General features: G+C 40.7%; 1 protein-coding gene across 1 annotated transcript in view; it reads left to right on the forward strand.

Moving 5' to 3' along the window:
- The window catches only part of tbck (TBC1 domain containing kinase), a 96,145-nt gene extending 85,004 nt beyond the window's left edge, over positions 1 to 11,141 (forward strand). The window contains exons 24-26 of the mRNA XM_062995299.1: positions 270 to 445; positions 5,378 to 5,537; positions 9,186 to 11,141. Coding sequence (XP_062851369.1) covers positions 270 to 445; positions 5,378 to 5,537; positions 9,186 to 9,296 — 447 coding nt within the window. The 3' untranslated portion in view covers positions 9,297 to 11,141. The remainder of the gene's footprint in view (positions 1 to 269; positions 446 to 5,377; positions 5,538 to 9,185) is intronic.
- Positions 11,142 to 18,145: the final 7,004 nt, after the last annotated feature.

The raw sequence follows: 18,145 nt of genomic DNA on the forward strand, positions 1-18,145 counted from the left end.
AGTGTCACTGCAGTGCTGAGAATGATTCACCACCCAAATAATACCTGCTCTGTGGTGGTCCTGTGGGGGTCCTGACCATTGAAGAAAGCATGCAGAGAGACAGATGGACTACAGTCAGTAATTGAGTAAAAAAGTGCTTCTATATGGTAAGTGGAGCTGATAAAATGGACAGTGAGTGTAGAAACAAGGAGGTGGTTTTAATGTTATGGCTGATCAGTGTACTTACTAATGTTTAATACCAACTTTTCTTCTTCTTCTGTCTGTCTCAGTCTCGTGAGCGTCTGAAGCTCTCCGAGCTGAAGGCTGAAGTATCACCGCGGATATCAGCCGAGGATCTGATCGATCTGTGTGAGCTGACCGCTCCGGCTCATTTTCTGACTTCGCTCAAGAAGTCCAGGGGGGGGCGAACCAAGATCGTGGTGGTGGACATACGCAGCAGTGAGGAGTATCCTTTGTTCTTTACAGCTGTACAGTAAGCTCAGGTTGCCTGATGTTCTAAAAACAAAGCAATAACACCAACACATTTATTTATTCTGACCGACTTGTTTATCCTCTCCAGCAAAAAATGACTCAGGTCTCCATGACCCATGTAGCTGTGACACCCACTCTACCAGTGTACCAGCTGTGCCTGTAACATGGCAAAATTGGCCACTAAAGTCTGCTGGACTTAAAAAGTAGGGAAAATGCATAAAATAAATAAATCAATAAACCGCTAATGTATTTAAATCCTTCATTTCCTTTCTGGATTAATAAAGTATCTGTCTGTCTGTCTGCCTGTCTGTCTGTCTGTCTGTCTATCTATCTATCTATCTATCTATCATGTCTGTCTGTCTGTCTATCTATCTATCTATCTATCTATCTATCTATCTATCTATCATCTCTGTCTGTCTGTCTGTCTGTCTGTCTGTATATCTATCTATCTGTCTATCTATCATCTCTGTCTGTCTGTCTGTCTCTATCTATCTACTATCTGTCTGTCTGTCTATCTATCTATCTACTGTATCTATCTGTCTATCTATCTATCTATCTATCTATCTGTCTGTCTGTCTATCTGTCTATCTATCATCTCTGTCTGTCTGTCTTTCTGTCTGTCTATTTGTCTCTGTCTATCTATATATCTGTGTCTCTATCTGTCTTTCTGTCTATCTTTCTATCATCTCTATCTGATGTATGTCTGTCTATTTGTCTGTCTGTCTGTCTGTCTGTCTATATCTATCTGTCTGTGTATCTGTCTGTCTATCTGTATGTCTGTCTATGTATCTATCCATCTATCTGTCTGTCTATTTATCTGTCTACCTGTCTGTCTGTCTATTTATCTGTCTACCTGTCTGTCTGTCTATTTATCTATCTATTCGTCTGTCTACCTGTCTGTCTGTCTACCTGTCTGTCTGTCTACCTGTCTGTCTGTCTATTTGTCTGTCTATCTATCTGTCTGTCTATTTATCTGTCTGTCTGTCTATCTTTTGATCTATCTACCTATCTGTCTGTTTGTCTGTCTATCTATCTGTCTGTCTATCTATCTAGCTAGCTAGCTAGCTTCACCCAAGGTCCCAAATCAGTTTGTGTGGGGTACTACCTTGCAGGAGGCACTATTACAGATCTGTGCTCTTACAAAAAAAAAAAATCAGTTCATTTATTTATTTTCAGTACCTGTTTCATCCTTCACCAGGACATCAAATGGCATCTACTGACCTACTCACTCAACTTAACTTATTACAGTACACAAGGCGTTAAAAGACACACGAACGGGCGCTCAGGTGGCGCAGCGGTAAAACACACTAGCACACCAGAGCTGACATTTTGAACTCGTCGTTTTGAGTTTCAGCTCTGCCATGCGGCAGACTGGGTGCCTACATGAACAACTGTCTGTTGTTCATACAGGGTGGGAACCGAACGGGGATTCCTCATAACTGAGTGAATTACGACCTCTGCTGGCTGATTGATGGTGCCTGCACAGAGACGAGGGATCATGAGGATCAGGGTGTGTCTCTCTGTACACAAAGCTGTTCTGCATATGAACTCGCCTTGTGCAGGTGAAAAGATGCAGTCGGCTACTGCACACGTGTCAGAGGGGGCGTGTGTCAGTCTCGGCTTTTGGGTGAGACTGGAAACCACAGAGCTACAAACAAAGAAACCCACATGGACATGTGGAGAGCATGTAACCCAGGTTCTCTGGGCTCTGGTGCTGTACCGATCCCAGGTTACCTCCTGAACCACCACACCGTCCCAGAGCTGCTGTATGAATGAACCTTTTTGCTTCTGTCTATTACTGATGCACCTCATTTTAAAACTGTATTTTATTCAGCGATTATTCAGTAATTGTGCATAAATTTACTGTTAATTGGCTGTCAGGAAACGTTACACAGAGCTTTTTCTTCTCTGCATTATAATGTTAATGCTGGATGTGTTTTGATTGAGTGAATTTCAAAAGACTTTCTGAGAAGTGATTTTACACATTTTTAGCATCGCAGCTTCCGTGCTGAGACGTGACACTTGAAAAGAACGATGATTCAATTAGACCAGACCCCAATTCAAATCTCTCTCTCTATCTCCCTCTCTCCCTCTCTCCCTCTCTCTGGTAAATGAGTGATGGGGCCTGAGGCGCTCCTTCACCTCCTCTCTTCTCAGACTCATGCTTTCGCTCCCTCATTATGTCAATTTTGCGCTCTCTCTTCCCGGTCGTGGCCTCCTCTTCCCGAGCGACCGGCTCATCGCCTTCATTTATCTCCATCAGGCTCTGGTCCTGCCGTCCTCACACTCTTCCTCACGCTGCCATTGCTTCACCGCGGAGCCGCAAACTTTTCACCGCCGCTGTCAATCTGTCAGAAAACGATTCTGTGCTTTCACTGACGCAACCTGAATCCTGGATTATTTTCATCACTGTTTCTGGTGAATTCATCATGAAGAATTATTGGGCAACAGTGACTGTGGCTTGTGCAAAAGTACGAGGGTTCTTCAAAAAGTTTCCACACTTTTAAAACTCTATTTATTAAGAATTTCAAAAACAAATAACATCACTTTTCTACACAGTCATCTTCCTTTGTGATGCATTTTTCCAGCGTTGTACCAACTTCTTAATGCCATCAGCAGAAAATGTTTTTGGTTGAGCTCGTAGCCACTGATGCACCACATGAAAATCTTCTTTCCCTTAAAGCTTCTTTGAGCGTCCAAAAAGGTGGAAATCAGATGGAGCTAAATCCAGACTATAAGCGTCTCTCAGACACGACCGATTACTCCTCCTCCCACCCTCACCGCGTCCAACCAAAATATGAATGTGTGGAAACTTATGTGAGATCCCTTGTACGACCTCTGCTGGTTGATTGAGGACGTCTACACATCGAGAGATGGGTGATAACAGGGATCAGTGCTCTACTCTCTGTACATAATAAAGGTCACCAGGTGAAAAGAAGTGGCTGGCTCCATTCACATGTTGAAGGAGACGTGTGATTGTTGTGACTTTCTTAAGATCAGGAGTGAGGGATAGTCACTGATGCAGCGCTGCTTTTACATTATCATCACATGAAAATCTTCTTCCCCTTAAAGCTTTTTTGAGCGTCCAAAAAGGTGGAAATCAGATGGAGCTAAATCCGGACTATAAGCGCCTCTCAGACACAACCGATTACTCCTCCTCCCACCCTCACCGTTTATAACCAAAATATAAAAGTGCGGAAACTTTTTGAAGATCTCTCGTATTAACAGTTATTACAGTTTACAAAAGCTTTTTTGTTTTGAATTCACAAGTTCAAATCTTGGTTCTGCTACCGGCAGGCTGGGCGCTTATAAGGACAATAATTTGCCTGTCTTTAGGGTGGGATTGCTGGAAGAGATTCCTCATAACTGCTGCAATCACGACCTCTGCTGGTTGATTGTGGGCGTCTACACAATGAGACGGGGGATAACGGGGATCAGTGCTCTACTCTCTGTACATAATAAAGGTCACCAGGTGAAAAGAAGTGGCTGACTCCATTTACATGTTGAAGGAGGCATGTTATGGCTTACTTAAGATCAGGAGTGAAGGATAGTCACTGATGCACCGCTGATTTCACATCATCATCAGAGCTTTAAGGGGAAGCTTTTTTTGTTTTGAATTCGCAAGTTCAGGTTCTGCTACCGGCAGGCTGGGCGCTTATAAGGACAGTGATTGGCTCATATGTAGGATGTGGGATTACTGGAAGGAATTCCTCATAACTGCTGCAATTACAACCTCTGCTGGTTGATTGTGGGCGCCTACACATCGAGACGGGGGATAATATAGATCAGTGCGTGACTCTCCATACACAATACAGATCTCCATATGAACCCACCTTGTGCAGGTGAAAAGAAGTGGCCAGGAGAGGAGGTGTGTGATGGTTGTGGCTCTCCTAAGATCAGGAGTGAAGGATTGCAGCGGTAGAGAATGAAACACGAATCGGGTAATTGGATATGACTAGATTGGGAGGAAATCAGGGTGTAAATGAAAGATGAAAGATGCTTTTTACAGCCAGCTTGGAGTTTTTTGGAATTTTAATGATCATTGTCATCTTCTAGCTTCTAGTTGTGATATATTATTGTTTGTGATTGGCCTATTTTAAAAGCTCCAGCTTTTCTACATGTACTTTCGATGACTGTCTGAAAACCTTGTGATCTCTCTATACAGACAGCACTTTACATCATCCTACACTCCTGAGAAGAGGGCGTGTCTAAATTCTTAGATCTCTTAAAATGCTCCTACTGAGGCGCCTTCTAGGGTTAGTGATGATCTGACTGAATAACGAGGGAGCGTCCGACGCTTCCTCAGCGCTGAAGGCAATCCCAGCATTTAGTGCGGCACGACTTTTCTCACAAACAATTACAAACATGGCGAACGAATGCGGAGCAACCAACGGAGTTCTTTTCAATACATGTAATGTAAACAAATTCTCATTGATTTAAAATTTGTATAAAGGTGCACAAGTGTCGTTTATTTGTAAATTCAGGCTCGTCAGGGACGGTTGAACCATTTTCGATACACGGAGGGAGGGGCAGCACGGTGGCTAAGTGGGTAGCACTGTCGCCTCACTGCCAGAAGGTCCCCAGGTGGGGCAGTTTGGGTGCCTTCTGTGTCAAGTTTGCGTGTTCTCCCCGTGTCCGAGTGGGTTTCCTCCGGGTGCTCCGGTTTCCTCCAACAGTACAAAGACGTGCAAGTGAGGTGAATCGGAGATACAAAATTGTCCATGACTGTGTTTGATATTAAACTTGTGAACTGATGAATCTTGTGTAATGAGTAACTACCTGTCCTGTCATGAATGTAACCAAAGTGTAAAACATGACGATAAAATCCTAATAAACAAACAATTGTAAGAATCCTGAACAGCTCTAGACTATAATGGTTCCACCCTTAACCTGGCTGTTTGTGTAGCTACGGGCGTGGTCATTTCCCCAGCAGCATCAACGTGCCCTACAGCTCAGTGTTCGGGCCGGACGGTGAGCTGCTGCAGTGTCCCAGCACTAACGCGCTGGCCGGGTACAAGGGCCGAGTCGTTGTCATCCTCAGTAACATGATGAAGACCGCAACCATGGTTAGTGTTACCTCTCTCACTCTCTCTCTCTCTCTCTCTCTCACTCTCTGTCTTTCTCAATTTAAATTCTGGATGCTATATTAGCTCTCTCTCTTTCTCTCTTGCTCTCTCAATTTTTAAATTCAATTCAATGGTGCTTTACTGGCATGACAAATATTTACACTTGTATTGCTAAAGCTTTGATAAAGAAAAAAAATGAATATGCTAAACAAAAAATAAAAACAATAATAACAACACTACTACGACCACCTCCAATGACAGTAATAACAACAACAATAAAATATACTACATCAACACTCCTATAATAACAACAATAATAATAACTGTACAATAATGCTATAATAATAGTACCAAAATAACAATAATAATAACAATAATAATAATAACTGTATAATAATGCAATAAAATGATACTAATACTAATAATAATAATAACTATAATAATGCAATAATATTAATAATAATAACAATAATAATAATAACTGTATAATAATGCAATAAAATGATACTACTACTAATAATAATAATAACTGTATAATAATACAATAATATTAATAATAATAATAACAATAATAATAATAACTGTATAATAATGCATTAAAAATAATAATAACAATAATAATAATAACTATAATAATGCATTAAAAAATAATAATTATTATAATAATCTAATAATAACAATAGTAATAATAACAATAATAATAATCTGTATAATAATGCATTAAAATAATAATAATTATTATAATAATCTAATAATAACAATAATAATAATAATAACAATAATAATAATAATAACTGTATTTTAAAGCATTAAAATAATTATAATAATACTAATAATAACAACAATAGTAATAATAACAATAATAATAATAATAACAATAATAATAATAACTGTATACTAATGCATTAAAATAATAATAATAATAACAATAATAATAATAATAACAACAATAATAATAACAATAATAATAATAACTGTATAATAATGCAATAATATTAATAATAATAATAACAATAATAATGATAACTGTATAATAATGCAATATTAATAATAATAATAACAACAACAACAACAACAACAATAATAGCACTACTACGACCACTTCCAATGACAGTAATAACAAAAATAATAAAATATATTACAACGGCAACACTCCTATTATCATAATTAATAATAGCACTACTGCAACCACCTCCAAGGACAGTATTAACAACAATACTAAACTATACTACATCAACATGCCTATTATCATAATTAATAATAATAACAATAACTGTATAATAATGCAATAGTAATGTTGATTATAATAATAACAATATAACAGTAAAAACAACAACAACAATTATTATTATAATATAGATTAAACTGTCAGCTCATGGATCTATATCTCTGATATGGTCACTCGCTGTCCCTTAGACCGGACAGGACTGGACGTACAGTGCTGCCAGTGTGCTGAGCTCTTTATGTTCACTGAGTACATACGGCAGCTTCTCCTCATCAGGGAGGTTTTAAACTCGGGGATTATTCAGCTAATGTCAGTAAAAAAGTTTGTTGTAATTTGAGTAAATGTTGTACACTGCATTAGAAAGTGCAGCTCCGTCTCTACCTCACTGTCCTAACATTGCTGGCACAGTCTTTTCTATTTTGGTAGCCAGGACTCTCTCTCTCTCTCTCTCTCTCTCTCTCTCTCTCTCTCTTTCTCTCTCTCTCTCTCTCCCCCCCCCCTTCCTCTCTCCCCCCCCCCCCCCCTTCCTCTCTCTCTCCCCCCCCCCCTTCCTCTCTCTCTCTGACATTTACATCAGGTTTAATGATTTGGCCTTTTACTGAAAAGAAAATCCTGACAGAAGGGAATGAAATATTCTGGTAAAGATTGTTTATGTTCTGTGATATAAACAGCGTCACTGGGTGAAATTGTGCTTTGCTGCTACGTTATTGGACACATGAGCTGTTCATGCTAAAAGATCAAACCACATTATTCTGAAAATGAGAAACTTGTATGAGTTATGGAGAAAATGTTAGCCAAGTTTCCATTTTACTAAAAGAATCAGCTTAAAATCAGGGTGTTTTTAACCATGTACGCAGGATTTAATTGTAAATATTGTAATATATTATTGCAATATTATTACAACATAATAGGGCGCTCAGATAGTGCGACATCCCACTACTGCTGAGATCTGGGGATCCAATGTCTGAATGTTATCAGTGCTATCGGCCAATAAATATAGGTCTGCATGACCTAGATTGGTTGTCCAAGGGGTGTAAGGGGGGTGGCCAAAACAGCCTAGACATTGGGAGGTGCTCGTCAGTGTGCTCTCAGCTCACCGGTTAAGGTACTGGACTAGTAGTCATAAGGTTGCTGGTTAAAGCCGCACCATTGTTAAGTTGCCACTCTTGGGCCCCTGAGCAAGGCCCTTAACCCTAAATTGCTTGAATTGTATTCAGTGGTAAGTGTAAGTCGCTTTGGATAAAAGCATCTGCTAATTGCTGCAAATGTAAATGTAATGTAAAAAAAATATATATATAAAATACAAATAAAATAAATATATAAATAAAATGAATATATTAATTAAAAATAAATATATAAATAAAATATATATATAAATTAAAAATAAATATATGAATAAAATAAATATATAAATTAAATATAAATATATAAATAAAATAAATATATAAAATAAACATTTAAAAAGTAATGGAAATATAAATAAAATAAAATAAATATATAAAATAAAAATAAAAAAATGTAATCGAAATATAAATAAATAACTAAATATATAAATAAAATAAATATATAAAATAAAAATTTCAAATGTAATGGAATTATAAATAAAATAAATATATAAATAAAATAAATATATAAAATAAAAATGTTAAATGTAATGGAGATATAAATTAAATAAATATGTAAATAAATATTTGTAATAAGCTATGTAATAAAGTATTTTTACTGTTTGTGTGTGTTTGTGCATGTGCTTGTGTGTGTGTGTGCGTGCATTTGTTTGTGTGTGTGTGTGTGTGTGTGCGTGTGTGTGTGCATTTGTTTGTGTGCGTGTGTGTGTGCATTTGTTTGTGTGTGTGCGTGTGTGTGCATTTGTTTGTGTGTGTGTGCGTGTGTGTGTGCATTTGTTTGTGTGTGTGTGTGTGCATTTGTTTGTGTGTGTGCGTGTGTGTGTGCATTTGTTTGTGTGTGTGTGTGTGTGTGTGCATTTGTTTGTGTGTGTGTGCGTGTGTGTGCATTTGTTTGTGTGTGTGTGCGTGTGTGTGCATTTGTTTGTGTGTGTGCGTGTGTGTGCATTTGTTTGTGTGTGTGTGCGTGTGTGTGTGCATTTGTTTGTGTGTGTGTGTGTGCATTTGTTTGTGTGTGTGCGTGTGTGTGTGCATTTGTTTGTGTGTGTGCGTGTGTGTGCATTTGTTTGTGTGTGTGTGCGTGTGTGTGTGCATTTGTTTGTGTGTGTGTGTGTGCATTTGTTTGTGTGTGTGTGTGTGTGTGTGCATTTGTTTGTGTGTGTGTGCGTGTGTGTGCATTTGTTTGTGTGTGTGTGCGTGTGTGTGCATTTGTTTGTGTGTGTGCGTGTGTGTGTGCGTGTGTGTGTGCATTTGTTTGTGTGTGTGTGTGTGTGTGTGTGTGTGTGTGCTTGTTCCCTGCAGTTTGCCACCCACCTGGTGAAGGTGAACTTTCCTCGGGTGTGTGTCCTGGATGGAGGCATCAACAAAATGAAGCCCACTGGCCTCCTGACCGTGCCATCACCACAGATCTAAACTCTTCTGGACCTCCGCGATCACAGCCTCATTTATTCCGAGCGTGTATCAGATGTTATTGCATTTGAACCTGAATGAATTATTAATATTGGAATGTTTTTATCTGGTGGGCTTTTCTAGCCCTGCAGAGCCAGTACGGGATCTAATGAACTGTAATGAGGAAACATCTGATAAACTTTTATTACTAATGAAATGCAGTGAAAATGATCACGAGCAACGTTCAGTCTTTTCCTGTTAAACTCAGCATTCGCAGATTAGCATTTTCCTGCATTTGCATAATGCACTCGTAATATCCAGACGAGTGTAATTAATTTCTCATGCACAACAAGATCTTAAACTTTAATGAACCGTTTTTTAAAGTTGGCCTTTTTAGTCCTCTTAAAGATGCGATTGAAGCACAAAATGAGCCGATCTGCGATAATTTGTTCCTCCTCTGAAGCTGCAGCGTCCTTTTATTTAATGAGAGCTCATTTTTATGTGTTACAGCGACAGGACGCTCAGCTGGTGCATTATTGGCTAACGTCAGGCTTGTTGTTTCAGAAGAATAAATCACCTACCTACAGTATATCATGCAAACGTGTTCCTGCAGGTTCTTTTATTATACATTGTATATTATATGCTTAAAATGGCATACAGTGTGTGTCAAAAGTCTGAGGCCACTAATGAAAATGCTTCTATTTTCCTTCTTTCTTCATTTCAAGTCATTATATTGTTTTTATTACAAATCCCAAACCTCAAATCTTTGCAGCAACTATTTGAGCACCAGAGAAAGTCAAGGATTGTCTTCGACTTTTCCTTACAGTCACCTGACCTGAACCCATCAGGCTTCAAGCATTTATGGTGGCACTTAGTCAGTTAACAACAAGCATTTAGTGCCGCTCAGGTGTCGCAGCGGTAAAAACACACGCTGGAACCAGAATACATCGTATCGAATCTCGGCTCTGTCTACCGGCTGAGGCTGAGCGGCCACATGAACAACGATTGGCCTGTTGTTCAGATATGGGCGGGACTAAGCCGGATGAGGTCTCTCTCTCATAACGAATGCAATTACGACCTCTGCTGGCTGATTGGTGGCGCCTGCACAAAGATGAGAAGAGTGCTGTCAGGGTGTGTCTCTCCGTACACAACGCTAGGCTGCACTGCATTCGTCAAAGTGTAGGGGATAAGATGCATTCGGCTGCTGCCCACGTGTCGGAGGGGGCGTGGGTTAGCTTTGTTCTCCTCAATCAGAGCGGGGATCGGCATTGGTGGAGAGGAAGCATGACGTAATCGGGCAATTGGACGCACTAAAAAAGGGAAGAAAATGCATAAAGAAAATATTTTAAAAAACAACAACAAGCATTTAGTGACCACAACATGTTTACATTTATGGCATTAAGTGGACACTTTTACTCAAACAGAAAGCAGTGATTTGCAGATCTGGTTCAGTGATCTACTATTTTGGTGCTCATTTTAAAAATCATGATTTACTTCAAAAGAGTTGGGACTGGAACAGTGCGTTACCTCAGTGTATTAATTTTTAACAACATAATTGTAGTCATTTCGGAACCAAGGACACTGATTGTTGTTGTGAAAGTGGATTTTTATCCAGTCTTGCAGCTCGACAGTTTAGAGTCTGAACCTTTTAATAGTAGAAAGGTCTGGACTGCAGATTGGCGCAATATTTTTACTAAATTTGTTTACATCCCATTACGTCTACCTGTGCATCCGTGTTTAAAACATACTCTCACATGGTTCTCCAGACTCAGAATCTTATTTCTTGATCACACTTGGCTGTACATGACTCGGGCATTTGTTAAACTAACACGTCTGTGTTATTAAAAATAAAATTTAATCTTTTTTTAATCGACTGTTTTGTCTTGTCGTGAAGTGTTCTTGTGTGTGTTCAGAAAAATATACACTGATCAGCCATAACATTAAAACCACCTCCTTGTTTCTACACTCACTGTCCATTTTATCAGCTCCACTTACCATATAGAAGCACTTTGTAGTTCTACAATTACTGACTGTAGTCCATCTGTCTCTCTGCATGCTTTGTTAGCCCCCTTTCATGCTGTTCTTCAATGGTCAGGACCCCCACAGGACCACCACAGAGCAGGTATTATTTAGGTGGTGGATCATTCTCAGCACTGCAGTGACACTGACATGGTGGTGGTGTGTTAGTGTGTGTTGTGCTGGTATGAGTGGATCAGACACAGCAGCGCTGCTGGAGTTTTTAAATACCGTGTCCACTCACTGTCCACTCTATTAGACACTCCTACCTAGTTGGTCCACCTTGTAGATTTTTAAGTCAGAGACGATCTCTCATCTATTGCTGCTGTTTGAGTCGGTCATCTTCTAGACCTTCATCAGTGGTCACAGGACACTGCCCACGGGGCGCTGTTGGCTGGATATTTTTTTGGTCGGTGGACTATTCTCAGTCCAGCAGTGACAGTGAGGTGTTTAAAAACTCCAGCAGCGCTGCTGTGTCTGATCCACTCGTACCAGCACAACACACACTAACACACCACCACCATGCTGAGAATGATCCACCACCTAAATAATACCTGCTCTGTGGTGGTCCTGTGGGGGTCCTAACCATTGAAGAACAGCATGAAAGGGAGCTAACAAAGAGTGTAGAGAAACAGATGGACTACAGTCAGTAATTGTAGAACTACAAAGTGCTTCTTTATGGTAAGTGGAGCTGATAAAATGGACAGTAAGTGTAGAAACAAGGAGGTGGTTTTAATGTTATGGATTATCAGTGTAGATAACCTCAGTTTATAATATTATGATTTAGCACCTCCCCTTCCTTTTTGCAGCTATAACAGCCTCACTTTTGATTCAGAATGTGTGGGCTAAAGCGCTAGTGTTAGACAAAACGACTTGGCCTGGAAACTGAGGTCCAATTCATCCCACATGTGTTCAGCGGGGTTGAAGTCTGCAGTCCATCAGAATTCCTACACGAGAGTTTTTTTTTTACCATACAGGGGGCATAATCCTGCCCAAACAGGAAGGGCCTTTTGTAGTCTGCTTTTGTTTAATGTGATTGGTTTTCTGAAACAATTCAACTCAGTTAAGTGGACGGGTGTCCACATAGTTCTGGATATATAATGTTTACTCTGTATTTTCTCACATTTATCTACCAATCAAGTCATTTCCAGTTCTCGATTGTGAATCCCCTGATCTGATCAAGGAGAGCTGGATCACCACGCACCCCCTTCAACATGAGTCCAGCCTGCGGCCACTTTTTATCACCTGCCAGTTTTGGGTTCCCACACAGAGCCCAACCCAGTTCCACTTGCCCAGCCCTGAACATTGCATATGAAAGAAAGAAAAGAAAGATATCCATATATACATATACAGGTGTACAGTACAATGAAATTCTTTCTTCGCATATCCCAGCTGGTGTTGGAAGCTGGGGTCAGAGCGCAGGGTCAGCCAACTTACGGTGCCCCTGGAGCAGACAGGGTTAAGGGCCTTGCTCAAGGACCCAACAGTGGCTACATAGCAGAGCCTGGATTTGAACCGCCAATCTTCCGGTTGATAGCCCAAAGCCCTACCCACTAGGCTACCACAGGCCCCTATATGATACCGCCAGACCTCGTCCGACCCCACTGTTTCTCAAATACAGCCAGTTACGTTTGTGTGGACGCCCGGCCAGGTCTGTGGCTCTGCTGAGATAAAAATTCTGCAGCGGTGTGCTAGCTCGTTAGACCTCTGCGCCACCCGAGCGCCCATATTCCAACTTTTAGCACTCAGTGTTTCACCAGCTCTTGTGGCCTTAAACAAACCTGACAGACCCTTCAGGTGCCAGCGGAGAAATACTGTACATTGTGGTGGAGGAAATTCGGCTGGACGCGTACCGTTTGGTGTGTGGGTAGGGGTGCATGAGTGGGTGTGTTGCGGGAACAGGAGGGGGGGGGAGTGTTTAGTTGTAAATGATACAGTAGTTGATGGTCTGGTGGTGATTATCATAGTTATTGGAGCTGCTGACTCTGCTGAACAAAGCTTCACATTGTCAGTCAGCTGGCACAAAGCCTGGCACCCACCACACCATACACAGCGTAGATATTGTACAGAGTGTACACACACACACACACACACGCACACACGCACACACACACACACAGAGTGAATGAAGAACATTTTCATTTAAAAATAATAGAAAAGGTGAAGGAACTGGAACAGGAGAGCATCATCGTATTCCATCTATTTATAATTTTATCCATCCATCAATGTCAAGCTATAGAAGCCAAAAACTGAACATAGGAGCAAATTTGAAGGCACTGTCGCATCACAGCAAGAAGGTCCTGGGTTTGATTCCCACTTATGCCAATTATGCCCGCTAGATGGCGCCCAGCCGACCGGTGGCAACACCAAGTTTCCAACTGAGGAGTTCAGAATCTCAGAGCACTGATCACTTGTTTCTACACTCACTGTCCATTTTATCAGCTCCACTTACCATATAGAAGCACTTTGTGGTTCTAAAATTACTGACTGTAGTCCATCTGTTTCCCCCGACAGGACCACCACAGAGCAGGTATTATTTAGGTGCTGGTTCATTCTCACTGACACTGACATGGTGGTGGTGTGTTAGTGTGTGTTGTGCTGGTATGAGTGGATCAGACACAGCAGCGCTGCTGGAGTTTTTAAACACCGTGTCCACTCACTGTCCACTCTATTGGACACTCCTACCTAGTTGGTCCACCTTGTAGATGTAAAGTCAGAGACGATCGCTCATCTATTGCTGCTGTTTGAGTCGGTCATCTTCTAGACCTTCATCAGTGGTCACAGGACGCTGCCCACGGGGCGCTGTTGACTGGATATTTTTGGTCGGTGGACTATTCTCAGTCCAGCAGTGACAGTGAGGTGTTTAAAAACTCCAGCAGCGCTGCTGTGTCTGAGCCACTCATACCAGCACAACACACACTTAACACACCACCACCATGTCAGTGTCACTGCAGTGCTGAGAACAGCATGAAAGGAGGATAACAAAGCATTTAGAGAAATAGATATACTACAGTCAGTAATTGTAGAACTACAAAGTGCTTCTATATGGTAAGTGGAGCTGATAAAATGGACAGTGAGATGAGGTGGTTTTAATGTTATGGCTGATCGGTGTAAATTCCACAGTTGGTAAAAGAACCTGATTGGTTCAGAGTTTTTGGAATCACTCTGTAATGACCCCCCCCCCCCCCCCCCCGCGACGCCTTGACTTGTACCGTAGCAGCTACATTTCCATAGACGCTTAACCAGCTTACCCAGCACTTCTGCTTTCTGCTTCTTTTGCTGACACTTGTACTTTTTTTTGTCTTTTTACCCCCAACTTTTCCTGATAAGTAACATTCTATCAGAGATAATTGCTCATATTTCATACACCAGCCGTGCTCAGTGCTCTGACATTTTAGCCCCGCAGCTCTGAAATCCAATCTGAGTGCTGAGAGACCAAAAATAACCCGGAACCCTGCGTGCAATCTGACTCTGTTCTGTGGTGCCAGCAGGCCTCAGTAACGGCGCTCTGATTTTAGCTGTTGATAATGGATATTGAATCGTTGCCGTGTCGACAGTTAATGCACTTGGGTGTTCTTCTGCATTTTGTGCTTTTCTTATGGTCAGGGATTTCCTTTTTGAGTCCCAGCGTCGTTGGAGCAGGGAACAGCTACTACAGCCATTTGAAGGCTTATTTAAAACTGGTGTTTAATTCATAATGTTCTTCTGAACGTACATTACCAGAAACATTTTGTTTAGAATTCAACGGTCTCGGCGCCCAGGTGGTGCAGCGGGATTTTCCGCTAGCACACCAGTGCTGAGATTCGAATTTTGGCTTTGCCACCGGTCGGCTGGGCGCCGTCTAGCGGGCACAATTGGCAGTGCCTGCAGCAGACGATAATTGGCCACCGTGTCTGATGACCGGACTATGAATGGGTGGATGGATGGACAAAGGGGTCCATCCATCCAGCCATCCATCCATAAATAAATTAATAAATAATAAATTTTATTTATAGGCACCTTTCAGGACTCTTAAGGTCACCGTACATAAAAATAAACATACAAACAGCATAAAACAGCAATAATAACAGGGAAAGAATTTTAAAAAATATATATAGTTAAGAGAACAGGCTAAAGACTCCCTCTATCCATCCATCCACCTATCCCTCCCTCTATCCATCCATCCACCTATCCCTCCCTCTATCCATCCATCCATCCACCCATCCCTCCCTCTATCCATCCATCCACCTATCCCTCCCTCTATCCATCCATCTATCTTCTGAACGTACATTACCAAAAACATTTTGTTTAGAATTCAACGTTCTCAGCACCCAGGTGGCGCAGCGGGATATTCCGCTAGCACACCAGTGTTGAGATTCGAATCTTGCCTCTGCCACCGGTCAGCTGGGCGCCATCTAGCAGGCATAATTGGCAGTGCCTGCAGCAGACAATAATTGGCCACCGTGTGTGCTAGGGCGGGATGTACGGACTATGTGGGTGGGGTCTTCAAACGCAGGTTAGCACATAGAGGCGTCTGTGCTGAATGCATGGGCAAAATGAAGGGGTCTGTTAGAACAGCGCACTGGCTGGAGTAGCAGCAATATACCCACCACAAATGCAATCAGGGATTCCCAGCAGCAGAAGACAAATTGACTACATTAAATCTGGAGAAAAAGGGGAGAAAATGCAAAAATAAATAGAAAAAAACCCCAGAATTAAACGCCAGAGAAGAAGAACCATTTGTACATAAAGAAACATTCAGTTCATGGTTCTTTATAATTTTAGGCTTGGTGCTGCAATGAAGTGATCGATTTATGTCAAGTAACCTTTCTGATAAATATTTATATTCATAAATGAAAAAGGATTTAATTATTTATGATGGAGCCAGTAAATATTCAGTACTGTTCAAAAGTCTTGTTGTTTTAATGAGGATTAATATTCTTTATATAAAATGTACACAAAATTTTAAAAAACCACCATTTTCAGAACAAATTGGCTTCTACAGGTACAAAAGTCAGTATTTGGTGTGACCTCTCCTGGCACTAAGCACATCTAAAACTTTTTTGCCAAAACTGTGCTGAAGTTTTCTGAAGTTCTTCTTTAGATTTAGTATGATTCCATACTGCTTCTATAATATACAGGTCTGGACACTGTGGAGTCCAGTCTATGACTGTCAGGGTTTTATTACCTTTTTTCCCTAAATTTGATTTCACTGCATTAGCTGTGTACTTGGGATCATGATCATGCTGAAAAATTAAACCATTCACAAACAGACGATGAAATTAAAACCTTTCTGTACAGGTTTTATAATCAATATTTTAACAATTGTTAATAATCTATCCATCCATTCCTCCATCCATCCAACCATCTATCCATCCATCCCTCTATTCCTTCCTCCATCCATCCATCCATCCATCCCTCTATCCCTTCCTCCATCCATTTATCCATCCATCCATCCCTCCCTCCCTCCCTCCCTCCATCCATCCATCCACCCATCCCTCCCTCTAGCCATTTATTCATCCATCTACCCATCCCTCCATCTATCCATCCATCCCTCCATTCATCCATTTATCCATTCACCCCCCATGTAGGGAAACATTGATTGTGGTTAGATGAATCAATATTCAACATTTTTTTTTACTTTGTGCTTTGTGCCCCCAAACCAAAAAAAAAGAAAAATGATGAAAAAAATGACCATCCAGAATTATCAGCAAGTCCAGATTCCAGGCTCTGTCATGGTATGGGGCGTGTCAGTGCCATTGGCAAAGGTCATTTACACTTCTGTAATGGCAGCATTAATGCATAAAGCGCACTGAAATTTTTGTGCCTTCCAGGGTGTCGTCTTTTTCAGGCACGTCCGTGAGTTATTCAGCAAGACGATGCAAAACCACATGCTGCACACATTACAAAAACGTATCTGTGGATAAAGAGGGTACGAATACTTGACAAAGTGTTAGACCCATTAATCATACACACAATTCATTCAATTTTACAAAGTATTTATTACTATTATTATTATTATTATTATTATTATTATATTTTCATATGTCACCACTTTTTTTCCTTGTCTGGGTCTCATTGGCTTCGGCTTCCCCTGAATCATCGTGAGCAATCCTCTAACACACCCTGGACAGGATGCCAATCCATCATGGCACACAAGTTAGTGACTTTGGTAAGTGAGTGTCTCAGATATAAGGTTCCTGTAGTACACTGACTAAATTAATTCATTTCACTTTCACCTCTAGGTTTAGCTCTATGGTGCCCGATCTGTCCCCAATTTACCTCGCTTCATGATGGATTTACCTCTCTTTCTTTCTGGCACTCACTTCAGGTGGGTCGAGGACTACGCAAGGTTGCTGTGCTGAATTCGTGCCAGTTTTTTGTCATCATGCCTCATTTTAAGAGAATATTTCACACTCATTTGGCAACACTGGCTGCTTTTTTAAAAATCAGTCATCACATTCCAAACTGCACTTAAAATAATATATTAACTACATTTAATTATGTTACACATTTCTATTGAAGTGAATTACTCGAAGTCAGATTAATTAAACATGTTAATTAGACACAGTGCTTGTGTGGCGCAGGGATAAAGTATGCCAGTCCACTACTGCTGAGATCTACTTGTGTATTCAAACTGCAGGAGTGTCTATAAATTAATTGGACACAGGGTGTGATATTCCCACATAACCGGTGCGTCTCTGTTATTTATCATTCACAGAATCAAGTGTGGGGTTTAGAGGTTGTGCTTTTTAGATTCGCTGCGATTAGCGGTATTGATTCATTATCGCCTGTCTCATCAGTATTAGCAGTGGTATTTTATTAAAAACGTTATAGCTAAAATGAAATACACACTGAAACTTAAATGTAATCTTTTT

This window comes from Trichomycterus rosablanca, chromosome 5 (assembly GCF_030014385.1).
Source record: "Trichomycterus rosablanca isolate fTriRos1 chromosome 5, fTriRos1.hap1, whole genome shotgun sequence".
In the NCBI taxonomy this organism is placed as follows: Eukaryota; Metazoa; Chordata; class Actinopteri; order Siluriformes; family Trichomycteridae; genus Trichomycterus; species Trichomycterus rosablanca.